The sequence below is a fragment of the Hevea brasiliensis genome, chromosome 10, assembly GCF_030052815.1.
Source record: "Hevea brasiliensis isolate MT/VB/25A 57/8 chromosome 10, ASM3005281v1, whole genome shotgun sequence".
Taxonomy (NCBI): domain Eukaryota; kingdom Viridiplantae; phylum Streptophyta; class Magnoliopsida; order Malpighiales; family Euphorbiaceae; genus Hevea; species Hevea brasiliensis.
The window spans coordinates 3919637-3938342 of NC_079502.1; the positions used below are offsets into that span (position 1 = coordinate 3919637).

Genomic DNA, 18706 nt, shown 5'->3' on the forward strand with positions numbered 1-18706 from the left:
TACTTAATGCTGTTGTGAGTTTCAAATGTCCAGTTAGAGAGTTCAAATCAGCTTGTGAATAAAAAGAACTGACGCTCAAGTTAGAGATATTAATTAAAAATGAAAGAATGAGTAATTGAGAGTTCAGTAATTAATTTGACAACGTAAGTTTATCTGATTAATGATTGTTTTTCATATTTATAGATTAAAGCTATGTAGTCGTTGTAGCTATTTACAAGAATATCAGATATTAGGCTAATTTTCCAAGATTTCCTCTTAAAGATTCAGTCTTATCTTTGGCTAATATTGCAGAGACTCGATATGGTTGATGCGCAGATTATCAGGTGAGTGTCTCTACTTATTCTTTTATATTTGTTTATGTTGTTCGATCTCACCAACCCTGGATGACTCAAGCCATCTTTCACTCAGTTTGTGAAGTCCGAACCTTGCTTGGTCCGTGCAATTAGCGCAAGGCACGTGTTGGTTGGTTGCACGAACATGAACATCTTAAACTTGAAGTTTGTAGGATCGAACATTTGTGAGTAGCCTAATACACAAAATTCAAATTCCAGCGGCATACCTACAAGATGCCGATTCCTAAAATTAATTAAAACTTAATAATTAAAATGAAAAGGAAACCTGGTCGATAAGGTTGAAGACATAATTTAATAACACTAGAGAGTGCAGCGGATATAATCGAGAGAAAGCTCACGAGCAATGAAAACTTTGTTGGGTGAATACAGCTGGAGCAGGCTACTGAAAACTCGCAGTTGTTATACAGACTACCCTGACCCATTTGTTCCCTAGAAATGAGAATCCTTTATGCCGAGGGCTGAACACAAGCCTGCTCTAAAGGCAGCTAGCCCTCCATGCCAGCCTTTGTTTTTGTTTTTGTTTTTGTTTTTTATTATTTTTTTTTTCTCTTGCTTCCATGGAAAACTCAAATCCCTAAGTATGTAGAGAATACATATATCCATCATTCTATATTTATACTCTTCTCTGCCATTTGTATTGTTCTGTCACCTCTTTCAGATGACCCAAATTTTATTTTTCTAGTATCTCCTAGAAATTTTTTTACAGAAGCCACCTTGAGAATGATGAGTACATTTGAGGTTTATTTCAAATGACAGAGCTGCTGGACTTTGATTTTTTAATTCTCCAGTTAATTTACATATTAAAATTTTTTCAATTGATTTTAATAATATATTCTCCCATATTCATATTGATATAAATGCATTATTTTTTAAAATTTTATTCTTTATCTTTATTAAATATTGAACAAATAAATAAAATTAATTATCAAAGCATTTTTATAAAAATAAGATAATTCAGTTTTTTTTAATCATTATGTAAAATTTAAATACTATAAATAAAAAAAGACCGCACTTTACTATCACCTTGAATATTTTTATTTAAAAAAAATATAATTTATTCATTTCAATTCAGTATTTTAAAAAAAATTAATAAAATCTAACTGAATAATTTTATTTTTAATTAATTATTATATTATTATGTCTAAAATTACAATTAAAAGTAATAAATATAACTAAAATTATATTTGAAATGAGTTTAAAAAAAAAATCTAAAATGTAATCCAAATCGGTAAATCAAACATAATTAAATTAAATTAAATTGATTTAATTTAACTTACTATAAATTTTGATGTATCAATTTTTATTTTTCAAATCATATTAAATCGAATTGATCACTGCACTCGTTTATAGGTACAATCATTATATAAATTTTTTAGATAAAAATAAATCAACTAGCGATTAAATTAAAATTTTATTATGATAGTTAATATTTGATAATATATTAAATTCTGAGTTATATACTTGTGTGATTTCCATATCAAATAACGGAAACTGTTTAATCATCATTAAGAACTGTTGAAGAAGATGAAAAATTTATTCCATGTCGGAATAAGAGAGAGTTGGAAATTATGACGAAGACAGAGAGGCTGCTCTTTTTTTCTCATGGATTCATTGGCATGCATAATTTTGCCTGCAATAATACGATCCTCCACCAATCATGTGCCACGTGTGTTTTGTGTTTCTGCACATATGCATTGCGCAATGGGGAACTTTTTTTTCTGTGCTAATTTGCGTACTGAGAAAGCTTTCCAACAGCAAAATCCAATAAATCTATGATTAATAATACATTTAAAACATTATTTTTCTTAATAGTAACTTAAATAATAATCTCAAACGAGCGAATGCTCAATACTTAATAGTCAAACATTGTTCTTAGTCTCTCTCTAAGCTTAATTAAGAGAGAGAAATTTCACTATTTGATTCTCGTCTTTTTTCTGGTCTAAGGCTTTTTCCATTCTTTTCTATTGAACTACTACAGCTTCTTTTGCCCCTCAATGATAGAACCAAATTTAAAATACAATCTTTATATATATAATAGTTGTATTATTACTATTAATCATAGTAGATCTCATGTAAATCTCATTATAATTAACAAATAGAGTTTATTTATTGTACATATAATGGCAGCACTGAATAAATTCTTTAAGGGCAGAAGAGACTTTCTCATCTTCAACTCGACAGTGTGTCTACCCTCTCCATTATTGGGTTAGTTGCATAAACGGGTTTTAATACTTTTGTAGGTTTAGAGCTGGATTGGTGAGCGACTTCATTTGGAAACTAAGCAATTTGTATCTTGGCTGCAAGTGTGTTTTTTTAGATGTTGGTGGGTGTCTGCTCTCTGTGTCGGTGTGTGCTCCTTTGGTTTTGGTATGACATGGGAATCAGTAGTTGTGATTCCATGCTTGATTTGGTGCCAACGCAAAACTTCAATGGCTATTCAAAGATGTACAAAAGCCTTTCCTTGTAGATTTTAGTACTTAAGGTGGGTTCTTTCTTCTCTGCATTAGTCTTTCTTATACTTGTAAGTTTTGCTTATTCCGCCATTTGGGTACCTTGTCCATGAGGAGGAGGGTGTATGGGAGCTTTTTACCATAGGGGTCGAAGGAGAAAAATAATTAACAAGAAGGGGGTTTGTTTGAGAAAAATTACGAATTGAGGCTGAATAAAAAATGGAACACTAGTTATATTAGCATTAATTAAGCAAGACACTAATATTAACAGCGTTTTGAATGAAAAAAATCGTTTAAGGGTTAGAATACCAATTAATGGAGTTTTGATTTAGAATAATAAGTGTGAAATTCATTTAAACATTGGACGCTATAATAATTATCATTCAAGTGTTTGGATGTTATTATAATTAGCACTCCATACTTGAATGCTATTATAATTAGTACTCCTATGATTTTCAAGTGTTTTTTTTTCTTTTCTTTTTATTGTTTTGTTTTCATTAGATGCTAATAAGAATAACGTCAACATCGTCTACATAACAATAAAAAGCCATCCTTTGCCTATTTATGTTCACCTTTACTCTAATATTTTCCGGGTTGATTAGTCAATTGTCCATCTCCATTTCATGTTATTATAAGGTATGTTAATTAATTTTTTTACTAACATCTAATAATAATAATAATAATAATAATAATAATAATAATAATATTATTATTATTATTATTAATAATAATAATAATAATAATAATAATATTATTATTATTATTATTATTATTATTATTATTATTATTAGGGTTAGTCATCTCTCTTGTCCATTTTCATTTCATACTCGAATCCGATTAATTTTCTCAAAACATGAATTTGATTAAAATTTATTCTCAACTATCAAAACTCATCCTAAATCTGATTATTATTACTCAAAAAACACTCGAACATGTTTAATTTTATATATTTTAATTAATAATGTGCATAAAAATTATTTTTTATTAATATTTTATATTTTAAAAATTTAATAATTTCATAAAATATTTATATTTTATTTTATGTAAAATAAAATATATAATATTCATAAATATTATTATAAAAAATATATATTTTATATTTAATTAAGTATTTATATAAATAGATTCGACTAACAGATATTCAATATATAGAATTCAAACTCAACTTGAATCCCATAACAAGTATCATTTTTTAAGCCTGAACCTATTATATGTTTTTTAAACTCGTCTTATTAAAATTCGATCAAATTAAATACCTTTAAAACGTCGTACAAGCATGAATTGCTAATTGTGATAGCATCCAAGCAATTGGATACTAATTATAATAGTGTTCAATGTTCAAAAGAGTCGTCCCAACTCTTAAACGCAATTAATAATAGCATCCTGCTTAATTAATGCCAATATGACTAGCGTTTTTTTTTTTTTCTACTCACTCCCAATTCATAATTTTTCTCAAATAAACCCCTTTCTTATTAGTTCTTTTTCTCCTTCCACTCATATGGTAAAAAGCTCGGTGTATGGCGGTGCTGCAATTAGCGAGCGGCACATCTCTGTTCTCTGCTGCCTAGGATTTCAGCTATGAGCTCGAGCCTTGTATTTGGTTGGATAGAATAGGTTGCTAGCTCTTTGGGCTATGTTTGTTAAACCTCTTTAGTTCTCTTGGCTGGCCTATGAGTCGGCCTTCTTTGTATTGCTATGGCTAGCCTTTATCTTCCAAACAAAAAAAAAGAAAGAAAAATTTTTTCTTATAATAATATTAAGTGTTTATAAAAAAAAAATCAATAAATTAGATTGGTCATTAAATTAAGTGTTATAATAATACATAAGACAATTTTTTTTATATAAAATTATAATTAAAATTTAAAATTTAAAATCAACTTTAGTACTATTAAATTAAAATTTATTAGTTAAAAAATAAAATATTTAAACTTTGATATTTTATTTCTTATAATAATATAATTTTTCATTTCATCCTAGATCTTCAGATTAATTAATTAGTTTATTAATTGTTAGCATCGATCAAACAAGGATCATCTTATTTCAAGAGCCCATTTGGCAAGGATTTGTGCAGTTGGGCTTCCGTGTAGAAGAGCCGAGGTGTCGTGTGAGGAAAGGCCTCAAGCAACTGAGAGCTTGCTTCTTTATTCAATGCCCATTTTGGCTACAAGCATGAGTCCATCACAGCACACCCGCGGTGCCAAATAGGCCCAAAGAAACATTTCTTTAAAATAAGGTCAAATGTACGGAATTTTATTTTTCAGAAAATAAATTATTTAGTTAAGTAATTTATTTTTTAAAAAATAAAGAAAAAATATTTTTTCCTGTAACTTACCCTTAATCAAACAGGCCATATTACTCCGTTTGCCAAATTACCTCTTCATTCTCCATCACCCTCTATAGATTTTCTGAATCTTCCTGTAGATTTTCTGATCACTTTTTTAACATTCTTAGAGTTATGCTCATGGTTAACACAATCAATGATGTCACAATCCCTCTTCAATGAATAATGTAACAGAAAGAAACTACACAGGCTTAATGTAAGAGAAACCTGAGCAATGGTCTTTCCCCAAGCCTCTGCAATTTCACTTAGCACTACAGTGTCCATTGCAAAATTAGTGCCCCATCGACCCCCTTTTGCTCCCAGGGGAGAATAAGCTGTTACAACCATACCTTTGGCCTTGTGGAGTTCTCTGAGTTTCCTTTGTTGACTGACAGGGCTCATCTCCACCTGAATAATTCATCATCTCTGAGTTTTCAGTACTGCATAACACACACACATCAACAATTTGCATGCACAAAGGTTGCTGTGAAGAGATGAGAGGAACCTTCTGGGTTTTCTTGCTTCAATTTACACAACATGCCCTCATGCTCTTGCGCTTAAGTACAAAGCCAAAGGAGCAAGTGTACGATACAAGTTCACATCATTTATCAAGATAAAGCTCTGGAGTTCAATTTACAATTTATTTAATATGAGGTTAAATCTCCCCATCCCATAGCTCTTCAAGGGACTTGTATGGTCCATTAGCTGAAACTAGTTCTTCTTTAGGTTGTAATCTTTGTTGTGGGATTTGATTAATCTTGTCATGATCATCCTTCAATAGTGCCCAATCAAAGATGTTCATATTCTCCTTCAGTCTTTCTTTCCTATAGCTCTTGACTGCAAAACTTGTTCCTTGCTCATACGCCCATCGCAGACAAACCTGCCCACATGCATAATCAACACTAAAATTGTTTATAATTCATATAGATCACCAACATATATAATGCATTTTTTGTGTTCAAATGGGTGTTCTTTTAGCTTTTGTTTGACAGCCCCCAAAATAGATACCTGAGCAACAGTCTTGCCACGAGTCTTTGCAATCTCATTTAGTACTTCATTGTCCATGACTAAACTGCTGCCCCAGCGAGTCCCCTTTGCTCCTAGAGGAGAGTAAGCAGTCACTACGATGTCATTAGCCTTGCAGAATTCTCTGAGCTTCTTCTGTTGCCAGAGAGGGCTCATCTCCACCTACAGAACTCACCATCCATTTCTGGGTTTTCAATACTGCATAACATAGCAAATTGACACATAATTTAAGAGAAATGAAAATGAAAAAAAAAAAAAGTACTTGATTTACTGCAGGAGGGATAGTAGCGAAGGCAAGTAAGTGTTCAAGCTTCTTGCAAGAAAAGTTGCTGACTCCAATGGCCTTTGTGAGGCCAAGCTGTTGGCACTCTTCCATGGCTGCCCACACAGACTTGAAGTCCATTGGCAGAAGCTCGTCCTTAGGCACTGGGAACATCAATCTTCCAGGCTTGAAACTGATGGGCCAGTGGATCAAATAAAGGTCTAGATACTCCAGTTGAAGAGTCCTGTGCACAATTAGTTCTGTACATAATCTAGACTAGTTATCAGGACAAGAATAGGCAAATAAAAGCTGAAATTATGGGTTTATTTTGCTGTGAGCCAAAACCAATTCAATTTTAAATGGGTTGATTCCTCACAACTCGCAAGCCTATCAATGACTCAATCCATTTTTTAATCAGCAAATATCGATTAAGATCAAAAGGTTACCAAATCTGGTGAGTTATGCAGCAAAATTTATAGTGCTCAAGTTGCTTATGTGGTAATGTACAGTAATAGACAGAAAAAAAAATGGTAGGATCTCTTTCTTGCCTGAGGGAATTCTTTAGAGCAGGCATGACAAGATCGCTGTGAGCATCGCAGCACCAAAGCTTAGAAGTGATGAAGAGCTCGTCTCGAGAACCAATAAGGGCAAGTCTAAGCGCTTCAGCTATGGCTTCTCCCACAGCTTTTTCTGACCTGTACAGTGGAGAAGTGTCGAAGTGCCTGTAGCCAATCTTTATCGCCTCCAGGACCGCCGTCTTCATCGTGGCTTCATCGAAGGGGTCCGCCGCTGTCCCCATGCCTATTACCGGCATTTCCCGGTGGCCGTAGCAGGAAGCCAGTGTCATTTTCGGTGTTTCTGGTGCGTTGTCCATGTCTTGAAGAGAGAATCTTGCAAGATTGGTGTTGGCAGCCGCAGTCTACTGTCTACGCTTCCTTTCTTTTGGCAAGGATGAGACATTTTGCATGCAAGTCCTCCTTTTTGAAGTATTTGCATATATTCCTCTGGACATGCTGTGCATAGAATCATAAATTTACCATTAAAATCAACCAATCTCATAGCTCTCCAAGTCTTCTTTTTTTTTTTTTTATTTAAATATAAATTTGAAATTTCACATTGTTGAGGACAACTCTAATATAATTAAGCCAAAAACTCATCAGCTCTAAACTCAAATTCGTGATTCACGTTATGTTGAGCTTAAACTCATTGGTTTTAAGCATTGATTGAAATTGTCATTATCCTCCTTCATTTTGCTCCATCAGGGGCATTAACTGATTTTATACTTGATACCCATGAAAAGACATTCCCATTCCCATGAATCACTGCTTTCTCTTTTAAGTACTTCATTCTCCATTGCCATACGAATCCCGTTGGTTAATTCATTCTCCATCAGGGGCATATGCAGGTTGCACAACCCAACTGCTCTCATCACCCAACTAACCAAGAGAAAAGGGAAAGCTGATTTGTTACTCGAGAAGATGGAAATAGAGGAGTCATTTTATAATCAACATAACACCAAATCAAAACATCCACGAAAAGCATATAGAATTACAACAGGATAAACAACATTACAAGCGTAGAATACAAATACATAACTATATCATTTTCTGGAGAAAAACTCCATGAATTGCATGACATAATGCACTTATTCACTTGTATTTATTTCATATGTTTAACATTAAAGCTCCCCATCCCACAGCCCTTCAATGGACTTAAATGGCCCATCAGGAGAGACAAAGTCCATATTCTCCATCAAATATCTCCATATTCTCTTTTAGCCTCTCCTTTTTATAGCTCTTTACCGCAAGAGTTGCCCCTTGCTCAATTATCCATCCCAGAGACACCTGCAATGCAAACTTAAAGATGATCACTGAGGGAAAATATATATCAAGAATTAATTAGTCATCCAATACTATCTATATCTAAGTACAAAAGCACAAAGAAAAGACCAATTGAAAATATGCAATTAATAGAACCTGTGCAACAGTCTTTCCATGCTCCTTGGCAATCTCTTTCAGCACTTCATTGTCCATAACCAGATTGCTGCCCCAGTTGGCACCTTTTGCTCCCAAAGGAGAGAAAGCAGTCACTATGACATTGTGGGTCTTGCAAAATTCTATAAGCTTCTTCTGTTGCCATACTGGGCTCATCTCCACCTAAATATAATATATACGTATATATACCATCTCCAAAGTATCATCTACTGCCAAAAAATCTATGACATCAACAGATTAAATGTGCATGATTAATCATAAAATGGCAGACTTACTTGATTTACTGAAGGAGGAATTTGTGGCAAAGGAAAATATAGTCTCAAGCTTCTTACAAGAGAAGTTGCTGACTCCAATGGACTTTGTGAGGCCAAGCCTCTGGCAATCTTCCATGGCTGCCCACACAGCCTTGTAGTCCATTGGTTGAAGCTCCTCTTTAGGTGTTGGATATTCATACCTTCCTGGCTTAGAACTGATGGGCCAGTGAATGAGATAGAGATCTAGCTACTCCAATTGAAGATTCCTGCACACAATAGCAATCAAGTACTCATAGCTGATTGAATTAAGGAAACGTTTTTTCATTTTTTTTTATTTAACTTCAAATGAACTCGAACACAAAATCTCACTGGGTAAGTGTGGTATAAGGTCTTTTCAATTGTTCTACTACTACTACCTCCTCAAGTTATGGATGAGGCACTTAAAAATCAACAACTGATAAAGACAACCATAAAAGAAAACAGTGCTAGACGTCTCAACCAAAATATGTCCAGAAAGAATAAAAAAATTTGAATTTTTTTTTTATAAATTTATATTCTACATATGATTAATCCAACTGGGTACAACAAACTTTGTCCAAAAAAGTAGCAATTGATAATTGATTCTCTGTAAAGATGCCTACAGCTACAGCAAACAAAACCAGTTCTTATTTATTTACTAAAAAATATACATAAAATATTAATTTTCTTCATATGATTTTTTTTTTTGTCTGAGAGATGAATGCTTAATTACCTGAGAGAATTCTTTAGAGCAAGAACAACACGATAACCATGTGCATCGCTGCACCAGAGCTTAGAAGTGATGAAGAGTTGCTCCCGAGAAGCAAGGAGGCCAAGTTCAACAGCTTCGGCAATGGCTTCCCCAAGAACCTGCTCTGAGCCATACATGGCGGCAGTGTCAAATTGCCTGTATCCCTGGCTGATGGCATCAAGGATCGCCGCTCTCATGGCGGATTCAATAAATGGGTCGGCGGCTGTGCCCAAAGCGATCACTGGCATGTCCAGATTTCAGGAGGACGGTATGAGTTTCACTTGAGGGATCTTGATCACCTGAGTCTCCATTTGGTTTAACAGGTACAATAGAGATAAGAAGAGCCACCACGAACTCTTATAATGTGTTGACTGACATAAATATCTGAAGAGAATTCATAAATATGCATTGTTTAGCATCGTTGTTGAATGGTTATTAAGGGAATTATTTTTTAAATATATTATTTAAAAAGTATTAAAAAATAATTTAAAATTTAATTTAATTAATTTTAATTATAAAAATATTAAAATAATAAAATAATTTTTTAAAATTATATTTTTAATATTTAAAATAATACTTTTTATTCAAAAAATTAATTTCAAACCTTTATGCTATGTTTAGATAAATTATAGGAGGGAAAGAAAAATAAAGGGAGGAAAATTTTTTTTATTTTTCATCCTTTATTTTTTTTTTTATGTTTAGGAAAGGGAGAAAATAAATTTATTTTCTCTTGTAAAAGAGTGAAAGTAAAATAATTAAAATTACTATTTTATTCTTATCTTATAAATTATTTTTTTATGTGAATAAACACTATATTAAATATATAATTATGAAAAAGGTTCATAAAATATTACTCCACTATTTTATTGTTATGTTAAAAATATTAAAAAAAAATGCAAATAATTAAAAGACATAAATAAATATAAAAGTAAAAGGATTATTATGTAATTTTATAAGTTAAAAAGGTTGTTTTACCCCTTTGTTTTCTCTCCAAAGTGGAGAGAACAAGCTCAAACGAAAATATTTGATATTTTCCTTTCAATCCTCATTTTTCCTCTATTTTTTAAATAGGGAAAAATGTCACATCATAAATATTTTTCATAATTTATTTTCCTTCCTCCCTCTTTTCCTCCAATCTAAATAAGTTCTCAAACGTAATGTCAAACAGGCATATACTAAGATTTAACTTGAGATCATTCATTTTAGAAAAAATTATTGTTTAATTCATATATTATAACAAAATTAATAATTTAATACATATTTTATAAATTATATTATTTAATTTCTAAATTTTAATGTCACAAGTGTCATTGAGATTAAATCATATTAAGATAGATTACGTATCACTGAGATTAAATCATATTAAGATAGATTATGGAAATAGAACCCATCCTTAAAAACCTGCATGCAAGATGAGAGTGTTTAGAGATTTATTAATCTCTCGTTAAAATTGATCATTAGTGATGTGAGACAGCAGCACTATGGTGATTGCAATTCAGAGCTCAATGGAGGGAGCTCTTAGTGCCTCAAGACTCGTTCAAGAAAGTCTCAAATTTCTTGTAATTTGAGAAATAATTACTAGTTAAATTTTATTAATTCTGAGTGACCCCAAGAATTATTGAAAATTCTATTAAAAATAAAAGTCCTAATTCCATCAGGTTTATAACTTTACTTAAAAAAAGGAAATAATAATTAAAATCATAATCCCTTTCCTAATTGTCTTCTCATTGCAAATCCCAATTGAGGTGGGCACTAATATTCACACAAATCCTATATATATATATATATATATGAAGCCAATTGGTTATCTCTCCTACTCTCAGAAAACCAATGACGATGCTTCTACTTTACACCTGCTCAGAACCGCGCGCGCAAGGCAGCGCTCAACAATGGATGATTCCAACTGCAGTGTTTGCAATATCCTTTTTATTTCTCATCTTTCTGCACTTGTATTTCTGGTTCAGGAACCTTCATGCTCGAGTTCTCGATATTGAAAGCGGAATAATAATATGGGATGGCGATGATCATCCAAGTTTGTCAGACGCAGAGGAAGATATAGAGGCAGCTGCACCCACCAAACCATGGCTGACGGTAGAGGAGTTGGAAAAAGCATTCCCAACCTTCGCTTATGGGAAAACCATAGAAAGGAATGTGTGTGCCATATGTTTGGATGAACTGAAAGAAGGAGACAAGTGTCGGAAACTTCTTCCTTCTTGCATTCACATTTTCCATAAAACTTGCATTGATCTTTGGCTTTCTAGGAATAATAGCTGCCCACTTTGCCGTGCCGTTTTGTTCTTGTAGCTGTAGCTACCTAGCTTCTGTATAGGATTTTTTCCAAAGGTTTTGCAGTTTTGACTCTGTTTAGATGAAGTCATTCAAAGTGTTCTTGTTTTAGGTTTTGTTATTTTTTTGGGAAGAAGCCGCTCAAAGTTGACCTAGTGTTACAAAATATTATTATTATTATTATTATTTCTTTAGAATAAATTAATTTCATACAATTTAATATGTATGAATTCATTTAGAAAGTCACACCTGATATATATGTTTGCAAAGCCATAAATATAATTCACTTGAAATTCTATATATATATGTATTTAATTTTGTAAAATTTGTTTAATTAAATTCTAATAATAACTGATAAAATTGTATATATACAAGTGCCAAATTCTAAGCCTGAGCTGAATGCCTTTACCACCAATGCCCTATCATGGCTAGCTGATTCAGCATATTTCAGCACTTGAAACTTCTGCATGCAATCCTTCACATCCACTGAACTGAACAACGTTTTTAAGTGTTTAATGAAAGAAAATATCAAACACACTTTGGTAATAGGTTAAACCAGCTCTGATTCATCTTTACCCAGAGCCACTTTCTGACTCCCCTCAGAGAAGATGGAAGTAATTCAGTATCATAGATTGGAAAGATTATTAACCATTATGTATCACCATTCATTGGCTTGGCATGAAACCTTTTGGGTACCTAAAGTTGTATTTAAATGTGTGTTCTATCACATAAGCTGATACTTATAGTCTAGAATACACAAACTTCGAACAAAGTTCATGGAGATGCACCAGCATAACAGAGACTAAAGGCAAATTTCACCAGCTTTACATACTGCCAGACCGCATGCACTGAGAATTTACAGAAACAAACCAGAAGCTGAATAAAATTCATAACTGCTGGTCCAGATATGGATCCCGTGGAGCTTTTGTCCCTCCTATATATCCTGAAACAGTTTCAGAAACCCCAGACACAAAGTTATTCAACATGGAAGTGCCCCATGCCAGCCATCCAGTTTGAGCTTGTTGCTGATTTGACTCCTGCATTCTCCTCTGTTGTTCCTCTGCTAACATATTGAGCCACCCCTTTTGCATGAACTCCCTGATAGCTTGAACGCCCTTGTGCACTATCTCCTTCGGAGGAATTATGAGTGGATTTTCATCCAAGTTGAGCTTGTTCAGATTTTCAAGCCTACCAAATGTATGGGGAAGAGCTCGAATTTGGTTGTTGCTCAGATTGAGCTCTGTCAGGTTAGTTAGATCACCAATTGTTTCAGGAAGTTCAGTCAAGTCACTGAAATTGCTGCTTAAGTTCAGGACCTCAAGATTTGTTAATCTCCCAATTGCAAGTGGCAGGCCACAAAGCTCATTGAAATGAACATCCAAGTATCTCAAAGACTTCATTTCACAAATAGATGGTGGAAGAAAACGGATCTTATTCAGCTGGATTGAAAGCCTTTCAAGATTCACCAGCCCATACCCAATATTTGTTGGTAAAGACATCAAGTTGTTAAAACTAGCATCTAAGTCCACCAAAGAACTACAACATAGTTCAATAAATTTTAGAAACAAAACAAGTTAAAAGAGTATAAACAAAAGGAAAAGAAACATCTATCAATAACAGAAATTGTGCCGATAACATAGGAAAGAGAACAGAAAAAAAACCATCACCTGCAAAGAGCAACACTTTCAGGGAGAGCAGTCAACTTGTTTCCTGACACATTTAGGACCTTAAGATTTCGCAACAATCCAATAGAGTCAGGCAGTGAGACAAGAAGGTTGGAAGAAACATCAAGCTCCTCAAGTTTCACAAGTCCCGCGATTGAATCAGGAATGACCTGTTGCCACAAACCAAGGAAATCAACAAAAACACTGCAAAACTATGCCCCAATTAGGAATTTTACCAACAACTGAATCAACCACAAGGAGGTTCCCATGAATCTTTAATATGCTCTTAGCTATTTAAGACAACAAATGACCGCATGTACCCCTTGACTTATTGAGTGCAATGACAAACGAGATATGATTAGAAATGCCCAAGTCCAGCAAACATATCACAATTGAAAAGCACAAAAATTTTACATACACAGATCAGGAAGGATACCATTTTCTATAGCAAAAAGACGTATCAGGTTCCAAGCTGAAGAGTTCATTAAGTCAAGGCATGAATTACGACGCTACTGTCTAGTAACTGGCAAGGAACCTTTCACCTAAAAGCTTAAGCTTGCAGATGAGGGCTACAATAGTTCTATAAGCCTGAACAAGTGCTTGCCCACTTTCCACTTTCCCTTGTACTGAAATATTCAACTAATAAATAGGTGGCCAGATTCGAACTCTGGACTTTTTAAGGTGTAGATGAGACCTACAAGAATACTTCCTATATCTCTCTGTTAGTAACTACTTACCTAAACTCAGATAAATGTATTGGATCACAGGAACAAGTGCATAGCTAGAAACGCTAAACAAAGCTATTGGTCTCTCTGGCACTACACGATTAGTATTGTTATTTTTGTGGATACAAACATTAGAGGCATTAAGCTAAAAACTGTAATAGCCGTAAAGAGGATTTCTAATTAATATACATACCTCTAGCTGATTGTGAGAGAGATTGAGCAGAAGCAACCCATGAAGCCTACCAAAAGCCTCAGGAAATAGCCTCAATTGCCGCCCAGAAAGATCCACGTTTTCCACAACACTACCACTCTCTGCTGCTTTCAGTATCGCAACAACCTCCCCATTCACTTCATCATTCTCAAATTCCCCCACAGCATTCCTATAAATCCCAACAAGCCTATCCTCAGCTTCCCTCAACTGCCTCGCATACTCCTCGTGCATCTCCTCCATTCTCACCACCGCCTTGTATATCTCCACCTCCTTGTCCACCTCACCCGATTCTTGGACCTGGGTCATCTTGATTCGTGCCGTGGACACAGCATCCGGGTCAGGTCGGGGACCCAACGCTTTGAGGAGGAATTGGGTCTGGAAGAAAGAGGTGGGGATGGCTTGGGTCAGCGAGGAGAGAACTTTTGGGTTGTTCAGATGGGGAAATTGGGTTCTCAAACTTTGTTCAAGTTCTTGTGGAAGCGGTGGGTGAGAATTGGGATCAAGATGGAACAGGAGAAAGGAGAGGAGTGGAAATTCCTTCTGGGTTAGATCCATTTCTTCCAAGAAATGAAATGAAATGCCCCTTTCTGCCTATAGATAGTACAAAAAGATGAAGGATCGAAAGAAACCAGAGAAATAGAAACAATGGGCTGCAAAAAGACAACGCGTTTTTAGATTGAAGAGAGAAACAACAAAACTTTAACAATGGTGAATTTCTAGTTGAACAAAGAAAAATGAAGCCCGATACTGCCAATTGTGGGAGAACAAATCAGCTTCTGGCAGGTTGCCTGTCATTTTCTATGACGTTTATCGGGCTGAGATGGCTGCTGACTCCATGGGGATTAGTTTGATTACCATGGAAGCGTCTAGTTGGGGCTAAGGACTAAGGTTTGTCTTCTTCGGCCGTAAGGTCCAAAACCCACTTCCACACTGAACTAAATAAATGAAATGGTAAATTACAAAGTTAATTTTCAAGAATTATTTGTTAATTTATTTATTTGCAGTGTGAAAAAAAAGTCAGTTTTTAAAATTTTAATATGTAAATAAATTAATTTTTCTTTTTAAATTTAATTTAATTATCATTAATTAATTTAAAATTATTAAATATCTCAAATTCCATCCATTTAAATTATATATTTTTAAATTTAATATATATATTATATCTAAAATATTATAAATATAATTTTTATTAACATTTCCTTTATGTTCTCAATTTTTAAAAAATAATTTTGCAAATATATATCAAATTATATATGTATTTCATATGTGTATTAATAATTTATAAATCCTTTAAATATATGAGTAAAATTATGAAGATTGATTTTTCATGATTTATAATAAAATTTTATGAATAAATATTATATTCAATAATAAATTAAACAGCATGATAATTAATAAGTTTAAAGGATGATTCTCTTTTCCTTTGCATTTTATCCTAAAACTCTAATTTCTCATTATATAGTTTAAACTTTTATTAATAATTAAAATTAATCTATGTTTTATTATTATTAATACTTGAGTTGTCTCTGGCTCCATGAAACTTCAATTTCGAGTCTAATAAAAAACATTATGCTAAAATAACTCTTTAGTCTCTATTAAAAAAAAAAAAAAAAAAAAAAAAACTCTTCAATCCCTATATTTTGAAAAATAAAAATTTTAATCCATCAATTTTGTTTAAATCGCACACTTATCTTTTGATAGTCTATATTTAAGATTAATTATTACTAAATTCTTGGAAATTGCAATTATTTCCATTTTGATCCCTCAAACTTTTACAATTTCATTTATCAAATTTGCAACTATTTAGGAGAGAGGGAGAGAGCTACAAGCAAAACTAAATAATTAAATAGTTTTTTTTATTTAAAATAAATCATTTATAAAAAAATTTAAAATTTAATTTTTATTTCTTTTAAAATATATAATTTTTTTAAATTAGAAAAAATTTAAATTCTTCCATTTCAATGTAAATGAGGATTAAAAAAAAAATCAATTGAATTGAATCCACACATAAATTAAATAATAAATTACCCTATTTTATATAAAACTTTAGTTTTGTATACATTACAATGCTTGATTTGTTTGAAGGGTCAATAGATTACACATGCGTAGTAATTGAGATATAAACACAAACTAAAGTGGGATATTTAGCTCATTAGTAATTTCAATGTAGTTAGATAATTTGTCTAATAATACAAATTTCAATACAGCTTAAATGACAGCAATATTAAGGCCTATGCACAACTCCCCTAGCGAAGAACATTTTTCATTCGATGTCCTTCAATCCACTACTAATAAGGTGACTTTAAGTTGCTAAAACATCCACTTTAATGGTTGTTCTTCCCCTCAACGTCAATAAACACCAAATCAATACCAAATTAGTGGTTTATACATTTGAAATATTACTGATATCAGCCCTAATTCACCATGCAAAGGGTGTGAAAAATAAAAACAAATAACCTCAGTTATAAATGAAAAGTCCACAAACAATTTTATCAGAACTGATTCAACATAACATCTTCCAAGAAAGAAAAAGGAGGAGAGAAGACGAAGGAGGAAGAGAGTGTTGGATGAGTCATACACGTCTATAGGTATTCAAAATTTCGCATGGCTTCGAGCAACTTCCTCTCTGCCAAGTACACTTTTCATGATAATCTACACTCAACCTGATGAATACAGGTATTTGTTTCATAAAACCATCCTTTAGCAATCAATGGACTGCTTTGTGTCTTTCAGAAGCATCTTCATGCTCAACCTGACGGAAAAAAAAAATAATAAATAAAAAATAATTCAAGACAAATTCAAGATATTAGCGTTTAAAGGAGGGGAGTACATCATGCATAATGGGAAAATGCCATAACAAACTTTTGTTAATGCAAGCCCTCACCTCTACAAGTACCCTTCCTTTTTTCTTCAATTTAGCACCAGATTCATCTTTCTCAAGCTTTCTTGAAGCCAGATCAGATTCTTTTCTCCCTCTCTTGTGATCAACTTTTTCTGTCCCCTCAGCATCATCGTCATCCAATCCAACTGTATCAATAACCATCGAGACATCAATCCATGAGTATATAGGCTCATTTTCATGAAAGGCATCGATTGACAAAAGGCAAGGCAACCGTTATCATGTGGTTAAATGCAAGAATTTTTTTTTGCTATAGGTATGAATTGGTAATGTCAAAAGGCCACAGGCCTCATGTTTTAATTTCAATATTTCTCAAAAGAATAAACATCAGACAAACAAGTTACATAACTAGAAACAAGCAGGATGCTTACAAAAGAATAGAGAAAATGCAATAGTAGATAGGATTTAAATTTCTTTTTTCCAGAATCATGCATATTATTCATGAGAAAATACTCCATAGAAAACATTCAATGACATATTTACCATTATCATCATCAAATGCAAGGGAGCCATTGATTCCAAGGTCACCAAAATCTTCTATATCATCTTCCTCTTCAAGGTCATCATAGCCCTCAACATATTCGACCTCAGGTTCCTGCTTATTCCATTTATAAACACAAGAAACTTCAACAATAATACACACACACACACACACACACACACACACACACTAAAGGCTAAGAATTGAAAGCTTTAGTGTCTTTCAATCTTTTACTTCTACAGCTGCTCATAATGTAATACAATAGACATTTAACATCAAATAGAGAATCATAATTTCTTAAAGAACTACCTCTTCCTCTTCTTCACCCGCAACCTGCAGTTCATCCATATCTAGTAGTTGATTGTATTTATCGGCAGGATAATTGTATATGTCACCATAAACTCCTTTCTTAAGGCGTTCTAGCAATTCTTTTTCGATGCTCTGCAGGCAAAAGAATTAACTGAGTATAGCCACTCAAACAAAACCGTATGAATGAAAATCTATGGAGTGGAAGTATAACCTTATCCAACAAGGCGGCTTTTTCTGCCTTTTCCTCTCTTCGAGCCTCCCTTTTTGCCAGTTTTCTTGGCGTTGTCATTATCTTTTCCCTGTAGAAAAGCCAATATGATAGTCACAGTATAAATGGGTAGGAACACATTGAGTAGCAATCCAACCTAGTGAAGCCAAGTATTTATGTGCAAAAGCACAGCTGAATATACCTAATGCAGAGCCTGAACTAAGCTCAACTTTCTTTGTTTCATAACTCAAAACACAACCAGCTCATACTTCAAATCAAATTTTAATCTGCCTTTAATATTCTTATTATGATTGGTTGAGCAAAACCAGACAATATTCACTCTCTGAGTGCTATATTTTATGATTCAAGTTCAAATATACACTTCATATATTAAATCTATAAAGCTAGGCATGCAAACATTAATGAGAACCTTGTGCTTGTTTAATAATTGAGACCTCAAGCTTAAGCACCACTCATTATTAAAATGAAGAGAAG

General features: G+C 33.2%; 5 protein-coding genes and 1 pseudogene across 6 annotated transcripts; 1 reads left to right on the forward strand and 5 right to left on the reverse strand.

Moving 5' to 3' along the window:
• Positions 1-5180: 5180 nt before the first annotated feature.
• LOC131169595 (deoxymugineic acid synthase 1-like) lies at positions 5181-5525 on the reverse strand. The gene has a single exon (XM_058128779.1). It carries the CDS (start codon positions 5523-5525, stop codon positions 5181-5183), a length of 345 nt encoding a protein of 114 aa, XP_057984762.1.
• On the reverse strand, positions 5282-7417 carry LOC110647757 (non-functional NADPH-dependent codeinone reductase 2). 2 transcript variants are annotated; one of them, XM_021801724.2, is made up of 4 exons: positions 6960-7409; positions 6412-6655; positions 6132-6311; positions 5282-6003 (listed from the first exon to the last, which is right to left on the reverse strand). In XM_021801724.2, the coding sequence occupies exons 1-4, from the start codon at positions 7283-7285 to the stop codon at positions 5779-5781; spliced, it is 975 nt and encodes a 324-aa protein (XP_021657416.2). In that variant the 5' UTR covers positions 7286-7409; the 3' UTR covers positions 5282-5778. The 2 variants fall into 2 exon arrangements, with proteins under 2 accessions (XP_021657416.2, XP_021657417.2); XM_021801725.2 differs by having other exon boundaries at positions 5890-6025; positions 6960-7417.
• A 473-nt stretch (positions 7418-7890) lies between these two features.
• On the reverse strand, positions 7891-9739 carry LOC110647758 (non-functional NADPH-dependent codeinone reductase 2-like; annotated as a pseudogene).
• Positions 9740-11233: 1494 nt separating this feature from the next.
• Positions 11234-11855, forward strand: LOC131169690 (RING-H2 finger protein ATL39-like). Its single transcript, XM_058128955.1, has one exon. The coding sequence runs from the start codon at positions 11259-11261 to the stop codon at positions 11730-11732; it is 474 nt and encodes a 157-aa protein (XP_057984938.1). The 5' UTR covers positions 11234-11258; the 3' UTR covers positions 11733-11855.
• Positions 11856-12323: 468 nt separating this feature from the next.
• LOC110647755 (plant intracellular Ras-group-related LRR protein 3) lies at positions 12324-15216 on the reverse strand. Its single transcript, XM_021801722.2, has 3 exons — positions 14297-15216; positions 13382-13548; positions 12324-13250 (listed from the first exon to the last, which is right to left on the reverse strand). Exons 1-3 carry the CDS (start codon positions 14867-14869, stop codon positions 12602-12604), a joined length of 1389 nt encoding a protein of 462 aa, XP_021657414.2. The 5' UTR covers positions 14870-15216; the 3' UTR covers positions 12324-12601.
• Positions 15217-16750: 1534 nt separating this feature from the next.
• On the reverse strand, positions 16751-18302 carry LOC131169689 (uncharacterized; the record flags this gene model as incomplete). Its single annotated transcript, XM_058128954.1, is given in 5 exon segments — positions 16751-17066; positions 17199-17341; positions 17697-17808; positions 18004-18135; positions 18215-18302. Coding segments are annotated over 5 exon segments (520 nt in total), but the record flags the coding sequence as incomplete, so codon positions are not given.
• Between the last annotated feature and the right edge of the window lie 404 nt (positions 18303-18706).

Bases quoted from the DNA above. Each gene is read 5' to 3' on its own strand.
- LOC131169595 (XM_058128779.1), bottom strand. From the start codon at position 5,525: ATGAGCCCTGTCAGTCAACAAAGGAAACTCAGAGAACTCCACAAGGCC.
- LOC110647757 (XM_021801724.2), bottom strand. From the start codon at position 7,285: ATGGACAACGCACCAGAAACACCGAAAATGACACTGGCTTCCTGCTAC. The intron at 6,656-6,959 runs GCAAGAAAGAGA...AATTGTGCACAG, and splicing joins GCTCTAAAGAATTCCCTCAG to GACTCTTCAACTGGAGTATC. The intron at 6,004-6,131 runs GTATCTATTTTG...GCATGTGGGCAG, and splicing joins GTGGCAAGACTGTTGCTCAG to GTTTGTCTGCGATGGGCGTA.
- LOC131169690 (XM_058128955.1), top strand. From the start codon at position 11,259: ATGACGATGCTTCTACTTTACACCTGCTCAGAACCGCGCGCGCAAGGC.
- LOC110647755 (XM_021801722.2), bottom strand. From the start codon at position 14,869: ATGGATCTAACCCAGAAGGAATTTCCACTCCTCTCCTTTCTCCTGTTC. The intron at 13,549-14,296 runs GTATGTATATTA...TTGTGGCAACAG, and splicing joins TCTCTCACAATCAGCTAGAG to GTCATTCCTGATTCAATCGC. The intron at 13,251-13,381 runs GTGATGGTTTTT...ACTATGTTGTAG, and splicing joins GAAAGTGTTGCTCTTTGCAG to TTCTTTGGTGGACTTAGATG.